This window comes from Oncorhynchus clarkii, chromosome 6 (assembly GCF_045791955.1).
Source record: "Oncorhynchus clarkii lewisi isolate Uvic-CL-2024 chromosome 6, UVic_Ocla_1.0, whole genome shotgun sequence".
Taxonomy (NCBI): domain Eukaryota; kingdom Metazoa; phylum Chordata; class Actinopteri; order Salmoniformes; family Salmonidae; genus Oncorhynchus; species Oncorhynchus clarkii.
In genome coordinates this window covers 71,476,292-71,490,453 of record NC_092152.1, presented here as the reverse complement: position 1 = coordinate 71,490,453, position 14,162 = coordinate 71,476,292, and the positions used below count along the sequence as shown (strand labels likewise).

General features: G+C 45.7%; 1 protein-coding gene across 5 annotated transcripts in view; it reads right to left on the bottom strand.

Annotated features, from left to right (window-relative positions):
- The window catches only part of LOC139411563 (pleckstrin homology domain-containing family A member 7-like), a 135,357-nt gene that overhangs the window by 14,885 nt on the left and 106,310 nt on the right, over positions 1 to 14,162 (bottom strand). For 2 of the 5 annotated variants that reach the window (XM_071158060.1, XM_071158059.1), the window contains 13 exons: positions 12,337 to 12,786; positions 11,220 to 11,766; positions 9,338 to 9,421; positions 7,377 to 7,430; positions 4,892 to 4,960; positions 3,802 to 3,882; positions 3,529 to 3,678; positions 3,270 to 3,371; positions 3,036 to 3,147; positions 2,624 to 2,793; positions 2,312 to 2,503; positions 2,127 to 2,241; positions 1,787 to 1,881 (listed from right to left, as the gene is read on the bottom strand). In XM_071158060.1, coding sequence (XP_071014161.1) covers positions 1,787 to 1,881; positions 2,127 to 2,241; positions 2,312 to 2,503; positions 2,624 to 2,793; positions 3,036 to 3,147; positions 3,270 to 3,371; positions 3,529 to 3,678; positions 3,802 to 3,882; positions 4,892 to 4,960; positions 7,377 to 7,430; positions 9,338 to 9,421; positions 11,220 to 11,766; positions 12,337 to 12,786 — 2,221 coding nt within the window. Of the gene's footprint in view, positions 1 to 1,786; positions 1,882 to 2,126; positions 2,242 to 2,311; positions 2,504 to 2,623; positions 2,794 to 3,035; positions 3,148 to 3,269; positions 3,372 to 3,528; positions 3,679 to 3,801; positions 3,883 to 4,891; positions 4,961 to 6,032; positions 6,114 to 7,352; positions 7,431 to 8,859; positions 8,980 to 9,337; positions 9,422 to 11,219; positions 11,767 to 12,336; positions 12,787 to 14,162 lie in introns of all 5 variants that reach the window. The other 3 variants (XM_071158055.1, XM_071158056.1, XM_071158057.1) reach the window with 3 other exon arrangements.

The window sequence follows — 14,162 nt, the reverse complement described above, 5'->3', positions numbered from 1 at the left end:
GAGCCGCCAGTCTGTCCTGAGCCGTCAGAGCCGCCAATCTGTCCTGAGCCGTCAGTCAGCCAGGAGCTGCCAGAGCCGTCAGCCAGCCAGGAGCTGCCAGAGCCGTCAGCCAGCAAGGACCTGCCAGAGCCGTCAGCCAGCCAGGAGCTGCCAGAGCCGTCAGCCAGCCAGGAGCTGCCAGAGCCGTCAGCCAGCCAGGAGCTGCCAGAGCCGTCAGCCAGCCAGGTGCTGCCAGAGCCGTCAGCCAGCCAGGTGCTACCCCTCAGTCCGGAGCTGCCCCTCAGTCCGGAGCTGCCCCTCAGTCCGGAGCTGCCCCTCAGTCCAGAGCTGCCACTCAGTCCAGTGGTGCCCCTCAGTCCCGTGGTGCCCTTTAGTAGGGTTGCCAGTCCTAGGTTGGCGGCGAGGGTCGCCGTTCCTAGGAGGCCACAAAAGCGGACTAAGACTATGGTGGAGTGGGGTCCACGTCCAGCACCCGAGCCGCCGCCGTGAAAGAGGCCAACCCGGACCCTCCCCTTTAGATTAGGTTTTTGCGGCCGGAGTCCACACCTTTGTGGGGGGGGTACTGTCACGCCCGGACCTTAGTATTCTTTGTTTTCTTTATTATTTTGGTTAGGTCAGGGTGTGACATGGGTGATATGTGTGTTTTTGTCTTATTCTAGGGTGTTTGTACTGTCTAGGGTTTTTTGTAGATTTATGGGGTTGTTTTCATCTAGGTGTCTATGTTATGTTGCACGTTTGCACATTGTTTACATAGCGGTCACGTTCGTCTTAATCGTTTTGTTGTTTTTTGTTTAAGTGTTCTTCTTGTTCTTCATTAATAAAGAAGAATGTATTCACACCACGCTGCGCTTTAGTCCCCTCCATATGACGATCGTGACACCACCCAACTACCTCATCCCCATGTTATTTTTTTTGTTTGTTGCTCCTTTGCACCCCAGTATCTCTACTTGTGCATTCATCTTCTGCACATCTATCACTCCAGTGTTTAATTGCTAAATTGAAATGATTTTGCCACTATGGCCTATTTATTGCCTTACCTCCCTAATCTTACATTTGCACACACTGTATATAGACTTTTCTATTGTGTTATTGACTGTACGTTGGTTTATCCCATGTGTTGTTTGTGTCGCACTGCTTTGATCTATCTTGGCCAGATCGCAGTTGAAAATGAGAACTTGTTCTCAAATGGCCTACCTGGTTAAATAAAGGTGAAATAAAAATAATACAAAATTAAATATTTCACCTATTTCTGAGTTATAGTTATTTGTGTTCCTTGCTTCAGCAAAGCCACTCTATATATCAAAATACTACTACTTGGCCTGCTACTACCACATTCACACACTACTACTACTACTACTACTACTACTACTACTACTACTACTACTACTACTACTTCTACTGGGATACAGTCACAACTACTGCAGTCAGTAATTCTACTGTTACTATACAACTAGCGGCTATTATCCCACAGCTGTAATACAGTATCTACTTATACTACTACACTAGCCTACATTTTTCATCAATAGCAATTTAAACTTCTAAACTTGTTTGATTATTATAACAATACTGTTGGCCAGCTGGAATAAGTCAAAAGTTTTCTTAATGGAAAATAACCTAGTTTTTTCCCATGTACTCAGCGTTTTGTACTAGATGCTGCATCTAATCAAGTCAGCTTGTCTCAGCTCCACAAAAGTAAAAGCCATGACAGGATTTAGAAACAATATTTGTGATGCCTCTCCACCTACTCTCTTGACTCCTAGTCAGTCAGAAATAGTTGGAGTCTTACCTTCAGGCCTGAGGCGGCTGAGGCTCCTCTTCGGAGGGTAACATATGAGGAGATGTTTGTGGATTGATTTAGCCTGGATGAGGAGCCAGCCGGCCCTGAGAGAAAGACAGTAAATATGAAAACACGACTCCCAAGTGAGCACAAGAGCCAAAGCATGTTCAGTGGGTACATTACAAAGCACATATTTGCTGCTGGTGTGAACACTATAAAAAAACTGAAAGCTGTTTAGTCTTATAAGCTGTTTGCTTATTCTAAAGAGTAAGACTTCTTCAAAGAAACAAACATGTTATTACACTTTACATCAAGGTGCATTACATGTGTTGGACCTAGAGCTACTTACCTCTGCTTGGCAGGGTCTGGTAGCCACCATCATGCCCCAAGGCCCCCATCCTCATGTGACCAGACCCTCCCACTCCCAGAAGCTCAGGTTCACTCAGGAAGGTGCGCAGCTCCACCTGACACCCACAGAGACAGAGATCAGTACCACACAGACACACGGCTCCATAGCTCTCTCCAAGCACACACCTTGTTGTCTTCGTTGGTGTATTGGCCGATCTCCCTGTCCCGCTTGCGTTCGTCAGACTGTCGTTTGAGGCCTCGTACAGACGTGTGTCTGATGACGCTGGTTTCCCTGGGCAGCGGAGGCACGGCGGGGGCGTGGTCCTCAGGACTGTATAGCTGAGGTAGTGGTGGTCGGGGAGGGGCGCCCTCATTTGCCTGCAGAGAAAACAACCAACCAGCATATCCTTTACCATCATATTCAACCACATTTACTATCAGATAGGATAACATTCAACACTATGTCCTTCGAGTGAGAGAGGAGTGGGGGCCACTCACCCATTTTGACACAGATATGGGGAGGGCTGCGGTGGTGTGCTGGGTGGAGGTGGGGGTTGTGGGGCTGAGGTGGGGGCTGTGCTGCTGGGCCAGTCTCATCTCTCCCAGGGAGGGACTGGCAGACAGAGAAGGCACTGACGATGGCGACACGGAAGGCACAAGTTTTCTCTCTAGAGGCACAAAAACACACACACGTAAAACACACAGCATACACGTTAAAATTACACAAAACCCCCACACTCCACCCACAAAAGCCAAATACACATACAAACCATAATCAACTCATCCATTTTGTCCCCTGTAAATATATAAGCACATGACAAGTAGCATCCATTTCTCTCTCTAGCTCGTCCTGAGCTCCAGTGTGTGCTAGTAGAGGCAAGCGGAGGCAGGACCACAGCACTCCTCTCACCTGGGTTGGTCACAGAGGAGATGGTGACTTGGTAGTTGGCTTTGCTGGAGCTGAGGCCTGCTATTACGTCTTCAATCCTCCACAACTCCCTCTTGATCTGGAACTTCTCCTTCTGCTCATAGACAAACAGAGACACAACCATGAACACAAACACTACAAACGTTGTTCCCATCCCTCTGGGAATCTGTACGAGAGTATGTGTTTGCAGTGGTGTGGTTATGGTGCGATCCTGACCTGAGAGAGACCACTGCGGTTCATCTGGCCCTCCAGAGCTGTCCTCAACCAGTCTACATTTCTCTCTAGGCTGCTGTACTCATTCCACGCATTCTCCATCTCCTGCATGAAGCAAGAGAGACATAGATAAAGAGAGAGTGAGAGAGTAAGAGAGGGAGCGAGATAGAGAGTAAGAGAGTGAGAAAGACAGAGAGGGAGGTTGTGTGGTCAGTCAAATCAGTGATCCAGGCTGTGTTAGGTGAGACAGAGCATGCCTTACCGTGGACACCTGAGAGATCTCAGCTCTGATGTGCACCACGTCCTCCTGCAGTAGTCTCTGCTGGTAGGATATCTTCTCCTGGTGGGCCGGCTGGTCCCGGTACTGCTCCATCTGCTGGTGGGACACGTCCAGCACGGACTCCAACTTGTCCTGTAGGACAGGACACCACGAGGGCGTGGGGTATTCACCACGAGACCATACGGGGGAGCTAATACACACGTACACATACCCAGGCACACACACACACACAAACAAACACAGAAAACCCATTACCTTGTCTTCCTTGAGCGTGCGTATCGTTGTTTCCAGCTCCTGAAGGATCTTGTCTTGTTCACACAGTCGGCTTAACTTCACCTGCACAGGGAACAGCAGCAGGCAGCACAGAGAACAGAGATTGATAAGGTCTATTAAGAAGACTAGGTCTATGGCTAGAACAGGGACCCTCTGCCCAGGAGCTTCTGGTAAACACTATTCAAACCACAGTGCCCAGCAGAATGAATTGATAGTCTACTGTAGTCTGCTCTGTCTGTAAATATGTCAATAAGACCCATCTCTTTGAAATGCCCTGAGGACCTCTTTTCATCTTCTCTGTGTGAAAAATAAAGAAATAAAGCTTTATACTGTCTGCTTGTGGAGAATGGTAATGCCCATTATAAGTAATCATAATCAAAAATCCATATTTTGAAATTCACTTTTCGAGAGAACAGTGCTTATTGAGGCTGGCATATTTGTTTCCCCGCAGAAATGGGTTATATGTTTCTGAAAACAAAATAAGACTGCCTAGTTTACAATCTTTCTCACACACTGAGTGTTTATTCTTGAGTTCTATTTATCATTCTGTTCAATTAATAATTAAGCTGTTTTTTATTTCACAGACGTATATTGTTGTTTTAATTGCATGAAATATTCATTGTTCAAACAAATTCACCAGCAAATTCTTATAAATTGTTAAACTGGAACAATGCTAATGATGAAAAGCCAAGACATCCAGCTTATTTACCTCCATTCTGAGCAAACAAAGAATTAAAAAGGCTGGATGACAGAAATCAAACTGAAAAATTTAAGAGCTCTACGTCTAAAATCCCATTACATGTATTTTTCCCTTTAAATTGAGAGCTGGAAATAAAGCCCCTCGTCGATACTCTCAGGCTTTAACAGTGAAGCTGTCTGTCCCCACAGTGCTGCATCTTCGCTCTGCTCCTTTCCCTCCCTACACACCCTCTGTTTACCACAACTACACAATACCAACTTCTCAAATCCTCAGTTCACTGTCTCTGTAGTTGGTTGTAAGATGTGAAAAACGATAGACATTGAAGAAAAGGAGAGAGATGGATAAACTGGGTGTGGGGGCCGGTATACTTACATCAACATCGCTCTCTGCTATCTGAACAGGTCTCGATGGTCTGTCTTTTAGAGTTTCACGGCCTGTAACCTGCAATGCCCCAAAGGCACAAATACAACCTTACTTTTCCCAGTAATAGTTGCAAAAATAAGTTCAACTACCCTAAACATTAAAACCAACATTCAATAGATAACACTCAACAACAACATTACAGCAATTATCAAGCAACAGCATGCGACCTTGCTAAGGACATTGGGATGGCAGAAACCACAATGCAGAACAGGTATGTAAAAATGATTCAACAAAGAAGACGTGGGTAGTAGTGTGCACAAGACAATGCAATATGACTGCTTTAAAAGCTGTGCAAATATATTTATGGTCAAAAACAGCATCTGTGCATTTAAGAGAGAGGCCACAACGGAGAACCACAAAGCTGCTCTTTCCTGGCAGTGTGTCCGTGGGTTTAGTTAACGACCGTGTCCTCTTTATGAACCAAGAGAAAGGGAGGAACTAGCAGGAAATATGGCACCTCCTTCAGATCCTCTCTGTTACAGTGATAAATCAGACTTGGCCAAATACATATCTCAGAGACGTCAGTGAACTGGCCCAGTGAGAATTGATATAAACTGTAGATATATTTCAGTGTCTTTCGCTAAGAGATTTCAATTGACTTAATGCCTAAACAGAGCTAATGATTTATGTTGATACATTTCAAAGGGCATAGAGATGTAGGTGTGTTTACAATTATAACCAAAGCACACATTATTTAGTTGACCTTATAGCTCTGATTCTGTTAAATGATAATCAGTTTTGACGTTTCTCAAAGAGCACCCTTGGGTCGTCTCTATAGTGCTAACAAGACAAACAAAAGGAAAAGAAAGGCTTTGAAACAAAGTGCAATCCAGGGTTCAACAGCATGCAATGGGACTCCCTCTCACAGAGAGCAGAGACAGAGTCCACATCAGTCAGTCAGCACACACTGACACAGCATCACCATGATGGACTACAGTACCCAGCAGGCAAAGCTATGCACTACAGTCACCGGTGGGTCTCTCTTCTAACATGGCCACTCATCACAGCAAACATGGGCAGGTGAGGAGTGCATTATACACATTCTATTAGGAGAAGCAGTGGAATCTCTTTGTATGCACACCATCCTTACATTCCAACTGGACCCAAAACCTGGAGGGGTGTTTTCTAACACATTGTGTACCATAACGATCAACGGGTCAATACTTTTGATCTGTTTTAAAACAGGAAATAGAGAGGTGTTACATCAGAATGTACACATCGATAATAGAACTCCCCACTCCAAGAAACAGAAGGTTAATTAAGGTTTGTGGTGTTGTACATACAAATCACTTCAGGAGGATCAAATGCTTTGTACTGTTGTTAATGGAAGAGAATTGCTGATAGCAGAATGTAGAATCATTACAACACACAAGGTCATTCTGCTGAAGCTGGCATTGGACATACACTACCGGTCAAACGTTTTAGAACACCTACTCATTCAATGGTTTTTCTTTATTTTTACTATTTTCTACATTGTAGAATAATAGTGAAGACATCAAAACTATGAAATAACATATAGAGAATCATGTAATAACCAAAAAAGTGTTAAACAAGTCATAATCTACTGTATTTTATATTTGAGATTCTTCAAATAGCCACCCTTTGCCTTGATGACAGCTTTGCACACTCTTGGCATTCTCTGAATTCTATGAAGCCGCACAGCAGCAAGATATTTTCCGGGTTCGAGAGCATCAAATCTGTGATGTATCATGGGTAAATTGTGACTGACTGATCTACAAATAATATTGTGTAGTTTTTTAGGATGCAAGATGATTTGTAGATCAGTCAGTCTCGACACGCCTTTAATGTCGGCTGCAATGTCGAACGTGCCCATTGTAGGTCTCTTTTAGCAGCATTGTCTGATGGGAAGTGAAATTTATGACGCAAAATGTATTTTTTGACATGTAGTACTGTGCTGCTTGAAACTTCAGTTCCCATCAGTGGAGGTATGATATTTTGGCCCCATGTTTTCAGGGTTGAATATGTACTATTCCCAATGTACTTTTATCCAATTGCAAGGATAGCTAGCTTTGAGACAATATAGAAAATGTTATAATTTATACTGTAGCCGATAATCATATCATTTTATGTATGAGATCATATTGCACTCAAGTTGTTTTCTTTGCTGAATTGATAGTAAAGACACACAGATGAATGCAGCATAGCATTATTCTCAGTATACAGAGCATTAGTAACAAAAACAACAGTGGTTAAAACACACAGAAGGCAGTTTAAATTCCAACATCAACCTAAACCACACAGCCCTGAGGAACGAGGTCAGAAAGAAGAGGAGAGAGTAGCAGAAGGAGGTGTGTGAATGAGGAAGAGACTGACACTGTAGACAGTGGAAGGAAGAGCAGGATGCAGGCTACAGAGGAGAGAGGAGGAAGAGAGATAAATCATCATTTACATGATCTTTTCTCTTGGGGCCCACCTTCAGATCTAGATAATCCAGGTCCTTCTTCAGTTGCATGTAAGTATCATCTGCCTGACAGACAATGAGGAGTGGAGAGACAGATCACAAGACGGAAAGCTGCAAAGGATGCTAGGAGGCTATAGTATAGGAAGACTAGTCAGGTGCTGTTACAGCACAACTCTATATCTCTACTTCATTCTCATTGGAGAGATCATATAGGCCAAATAGAACAGAAAATCAGGCAAATTGATTCGGTTATATTATGAGAATTTACACCAAACTAGATTGTAGTGTAGGGCTGTTATCTAAATAGTTTAGGGATGCTTACACAAATAGCTTAAGCATTTCATAGGGCAGTATACTGCTTATAATTCAGTTCGCCACCAAATCTCCGGCATGGGTGAATTATGTCTACATGAGGATGAAGAGAACATAAGTGTTGATGGAGAGAGACTGAGCAGGGTTGTCATTGAGCACCTTTACAGTGTCACTGTGGTTGTGCAAGTCTGAGAACAGAGCAGTGCACTATGTTTGGACTGGCTCTTCTAGGGCAGGGGTCGGCAACAGGCACCTTTACAGCTTCACTGTGGTTGTGCAGGTCTGAGAACAGAGCAGTGCACTATGTTTGGACTGGCTCTTCTAGGGCAGGGGTCGGCAACAGGCACCTTTCTTTCTTTTTGGTCAAAAAAGAGACTGTAAAACCACCAGGAATTCAGTTGAATTTAGGAAATCTGTTCCCAAAAAGAGACATATGTGATCATGACTCGGTGTAATTAAGGTATTACTTCCACTACAATAACATTTTCAGTGTACAAATTATTATAATTAGGTTCCATTTGCTAAAACAAAAACCGTCCCGCGGCTGAATCTAGTTGCCTACTCCTGCTCTAGGGAGACATACTACTGAGCCAGCCTGTTTACCCAGGATCACTTTACACTAATAAGAATGACCTCTCAGATACACACAGTTCAACACAACCAGGACTTAGAGGGGAAATGTGAAAGAAAAGTCAAAAATACATTTCTCATTTTAGTTATCCAGGTTTGCAAAGACCTCAAACAACAGAAGATAAGGCTACAGTATATGTATGTGAAGACAGGCACGGTGCATAGTCAACAAGCAACATGCTTGATATGAAGCTTGGGAGCAACATGATGTTTGTTTTTTAACAAATCAAATGAAACACGTCTCTATAAGGCTCAACGGAGTGCTACATTATGCCGACAGATGAGTGAGGCCGTCCATTCAAACACAACACAGGCTGGTGTATCTATAGCTGCAGACAGTCCATGCTAACAGGGGAGCACCTAAGCCACTAGTACAACAGACGCGACCAACACACCACACAGTCCAATGAATGATGGAGCTGGGACCAAAACACTAGCAGAGACACAGACTGCGGGTGATGGGGATTTGTCTGGGGGCTGGGGATCCACAATTCATTGGAGTGGGGCTGCAGGGCAGGGCGGCTGCAGGGGGGAGGATACGAGGGGGCCTGACCTGCAGGCTGGGGCCTAGGAGGCCGTTGTGATGTAGGTGGTGGAGGGCGTCGCCGTGGACACCAGCCATCTTGGCCTGGTGACTCCTGAGCTGAATGAGCAGCAGGGTCAACTCCTCCGGCTGCAGTATGGTCAGGCCCAGGCCAGGGAGAGGAAGAGAGGGAGGGACAGAGAGAGAGAGCACTTCAACACCTGGCCACCAGGGCAGCAGCAGTGAGGGCTCAGCTCTTCAGGCCCCAGAGAGCTGTGGGCCTAAGCATCCTACCACAATACCTGCTCCTCTCTCCCCGCCACCCACACAAGGCCCTTCAGAGCAGAACAGCACTGAATCCACCAGCTGATAATGGTGCTGCTTTCTGACTGAAATGTATTACATCGAAGTTCCCTTCAGCATTAATCTTTAATAGTCCTAATATAAAGCAGAGAATAGTTTAAACTGGGTGTGTGATGAAGATAAATGAACAAGACAGAAGCTGTACCGTTTTCCCATGCAAGCTTGGTGCGCTGACTGTGTGTGTGATGTAGCCCATGGCTGGCATTGACCGTCTCTCTAGCTGACTAGTCTGTGGGAAAACAAAGACATCAACAAGTTATTAGGCTACATATCCCATTTCACAGATCAAACAGAATGGCAAATCATAAATGAACATTTACAAGGATGAAAATGCCTGCAATGTGGTTCAGATCGCTTTCTGTCCCCGCTACTGGGCATTATGATGTAGCACCCCAAACTTAAAGGGAAAGCCTGCAACTTTACAAACTCATTTGTGCACACAGCATATTTTTTCTTCTATCCATGTATTTATTTCCATCCTTCCTCCTCTTATTTGAAATAAAGCCCCCAGTTTAAGTTGCTACAGGGTTTGGAAGGTTTGACATTTTTGCTTAACACACAGAATTCCTTGGCTAGGCCCTTCACAGAACCTTAAAAGGACACAAACAACGAGATTGAATTAACTACACATAAATTATCCCCAACCTGCCTTCTTAAAATAACATTTGTTTGCTATCAGCGAGAGAAGCACTGTGAGCCATTCCCTCAGAGATTCCCAAGCCAATCTTTTTTTGCTGTATAATAGGTTTTTAATTTAAATGTAAGATCAGAAGAAAGACACCCTTGCTGATGGTTGAGATACAGTGGAGATGTTTACAGGGTGCTGAGAGGCCCTGGGCAAATTGAATTAGCCGCTAATAACACACACACACACACACACACACACACACACACACACACACACACACACACACACACACACACACACACACTTGTGTGATATTCCATAGAGGTACATGGAACACAGCCCTGAAATACACACTCAAGCCAAAAAGACATCACCAGTCTGAGAGATGCTGGATCCACCAAAACAAAGTTCATCTGCAGACTAAATGTAGTACCCATAAACCATTGCTTTATTGGATGGTCTCACACACACACACTGTGGCTCATTAAAAAAATACTTCTCCTCTTTGAGTGTTTCTGATTATTCTGTGAGCGAGCGGAGCGGCAGTGTTCTATTTAAGACACATAATTAGTGACTTGGCGTTACGGGTGAATGATGAGGAAACAGAGGCTGGGACATTCTGTTTACTTGGCGTGAGGACAGTGGGCTAGCGATAAGGGCTGCGTGGAGGCTGGTGTGGTGCAGCCTTGTAAAGACAGCCTCACATGTGGGGGGTGTGGCAGCCAGCAGGGAGACAGCACAGGGTGCGGATGGCGCAGGACAGTGCCTTGTCACAGGGGGTCACACACTCGTACACACACAGCCATAGAGGCTGGTGTGTGTCTGAGCCTGGCGACTGGGTCGGGCCGGGAGGAATGGGCGATGGGGAGGCTCCTACTCACACACACACGGCCACACAGGCTGGTGTGTGTCTGAGCCCGGAGACTGGGCCGGGCCGGGAGGAATGGGCGATGGGGAGGTTCCCACTCACACACACACGGCCACACAGGCTGGTGGGTGTCTGAGCCTGGAGACTGGGCCGGGCTGGGAGATGGGAGGAATGGGCGATGGGGAGGCTCCCACTCACACACACACCCTACCACCTGTGTAGAGGGCCTGGGTGTGGACTGTGTGAATCCTTCGGAGCTTGTGAAATTACAGCAGGGCCACTTCTCATGCTCATCTTCCCATGGTTGGCCCTTTCTCTAACGGTTAATGTGTCAAAGTTATTATTCCTCTAAGACAGAGATGAATTGGAAATTCACTACAAACAAAATGGCCTCAGTAACTGTGAGAATGAAACCCTTTTATGAAAGATGAACGTTCCTTGGCTGTAAAACATTTAGTCTTGTGACTAACAGTCCCAGGCTGGTAAACCACCCTCTTTAACCCTTTAAACCCCAGTGGGTCAGAGTCCTACCTTAGATAGCTGAGAAAACACCCGTCTAGGAGAACTGGAGCCGGTGGGGGACTCCCCAGGTGGCACCTCATCCAGCGGCCTGACCGTCACCCTGTCTGAGGGGGTGTGCGGCCTGTGGGGGGACAGTGGTTTGAAGGTGGGGACAGATGGGGGGACTTCACAGGGAGAAGGAGGCACAGAGATGGAGCGAGGCATCTCCACAGTGACCCTGAAGGAGGAGGTGTCCAGGAACTCTGGCCCGGTGTAGATGGGCGCCGTGGGGCTGCCGTGGCGGAACTGCTGGCGCTGCTGCCACTCATACAGCTGCCATACCATGCCCTCCTTGGTGGCCATGCGCTCATCGGTGGACATGCGGAAGTGGCTGAGCCGGTCGTGGGCGTATTTGTAGTCGCTGGGCAGGTTGCGGGGCGCCGAAGGGGAGCTCCCGCCAGACGGGAGTCTGGGGGTCTTTGGCAATGTCTGGTAGGCCTCTACTACCGCGGCCTTAGGCTGCAGGGGAGGGGTCCGCCGAGGGAGGGGGAGGGAGTACTCAGTAGTAGATGTGTTGCTAAGGTTAGGAAAGAGAGATAGGGCCATTTATGAACTGTGCAGTCTACTTATTTCACCAGGTACATAATTGAGCATCAATACTGAGTTGAAACTAAAGTGCATTTAAGTAAAAAGTATCAACAGCCATTCAGGCATGACCACTTTATTCTAACAAACGGTTACACTGAAAAAGCAGTTCAGAGCTGAGATATTCACAATCGCCACCAGGGGGAGACATTTACAAATAGTTAGTTATAATACAGTATATCAATTGAATGGTTGATATTGGGGAATGGGTTGAGGCTATAGTTTGCACAGCAGGCTTCTAAGGGGAGAACGGCTCATAATAATGTCCGGAATGGAAAAAAGGGAATGGCATCAAACACATAGAAACCATGTGTGTGATGTATTTGATACCATTCCATCTATTCCGTTCCAACCGTTACAGTGAGCCTGTTCTCCCTAATTAAGGTGCCACCAACCTCCTGTGATGGTCAGGGTTATCATCACTGAAGCTTAAGATTAAGGTTAAGATTATGCTCAGGATAAGAGTAAAGATTAGATGAGTAAAGTAGGTCTTCTGACTGACCTCTTGGGATCTCCCTTCTGTACATTGACCCAGTGCTCCACCTGAGCCAGAGCAGTCTTCCTCTGCACCTTCTTCTCTGTGGCCGTCCGTGGGACAAAGCCCCTCTTATACACAATGTTCCCATTCTTCTCAGGGGGCAGCGTGGCGAGGACTGTGTGGGCCTGGCCATTCCTGGGGTGTGAGGGGCCAGGGAGAGTGTCTGGGGAGAGCCTGTCCACCTCTACCTCCGTGGCTGGATGGCTGAGCTTTCTAGGAGCCTCCAACACGTACCTCTCCTCGTCCCCGTGGCTCAGTCGGATCTCCCCCTCCGGAGGCTCCTCTCTCTCGGGCCGCTGGAGGCTCCCTGAACGCGACTGGGAGGGGCTCTTACTGGTGTTGTTGTTGTTAACGTGGTTGGTCTGTGGTACTGCCTGCTGCACTGACATTTCTGGTCTCTCTGTGACTGCCTCTCTGTGAGGGGTGAGAGGCGATAGAGGTCAACAGGGATACCGGAACAGAGGCACTTTACAGTTACCTAGGCTAAATACAATGGCCAAACCTGGCTTCTCTATCACACCAACCCCTGGACAATAGAAACAACTGGCATGATTAATCAGCTCAGTGTGACATGACAAGCTAATATACTGAACAAAAATATAAATTCAACATGCAACAATTTCAACGATTTTGCTGAGTTACAGTTCATATAAGGAAATCAGTCAATTGAAATTAGTTAATTAATACATTTTCAATGGATTTCACATCTCTGGGAAGGGGCGCGGCCACCGCAGTTTCATCGGCTGTCCGGGTGGCAAATTCTCTCAAACGACGTTGGAGGCAACTTATGGTAGAGAAATTAACATTAAATTATCTGGCAACAGCTCTGGTGAACATTCCTGTAGTCAGCATGCCAATTGCACGTTCCCTCAAAACTTGAGACATCTGTGGCATTGTGTTGTGTGACAAAACTGCACATTTTAGAGTGGCCTTTTATTGTCCACAGCACAAGGTGCACCTGTGTAATGATCATGCTGTTTAATCAGCTTCTTGATATGCCACACCTGTCAGGTGGATGGATTATCTTGGCAAAGCAGAAATGCTCACTTACAGGGATGTAAACACATGTGTGCACAACATTTGAGAGAAATAAGCTTTTTGTGTGTATGGAACATTTCTGGGATCCTTTATTTCAGCTCATGAAACATGGGACCAACACTTTACATGTTGCGTTTATATTTTTGTTCAGTATATATCCCCTGAATGTTAGTCAAGGACTTAGTGACCTATAGTAATGCATTAAATACTTAAGTTAAGTTAAAACAAAATACTAATGCTATTCTTTCCTCCTTTCCCTCAGATATTAATACAGTAGACTACATTATGATAAAGTACAGCTGTACACTTGAAACAAGGGATTTGGAGGGATTAGGCTGTGGATAAAACGGCAACATGGACACCTCCATTAACCTGAGTTGACTCTGACTCTCAATGTTATTTCCCACTTGAGTGATACTAGTGAAAGCACTCAAATGTCATTTATTCATTACTGAGTTCCTCCAAAGAGGGAAGGGAGACTACAGGGAGGGGTTTTCAATATGTTTTTAACACCCACATATTTTCATGGAGAGGGGAGTGTAACTAAGTGAGGCTCTTTGGATAGGAGGCAGGCTGGGTTCCCCTTGAGAGTCAAAATGACAGCCATTTTGTCTTTAAACAAATAGCTCGGGGTAGCCTCTTCATCAATGACTCTGTGTAATAGCTCTAGTGATCATTAATTTGTCCCCACAGATGAATGCATGAGACTCTCTCCCTCTGCAGGGAGTCATTCATCTGAGATATAATTTATC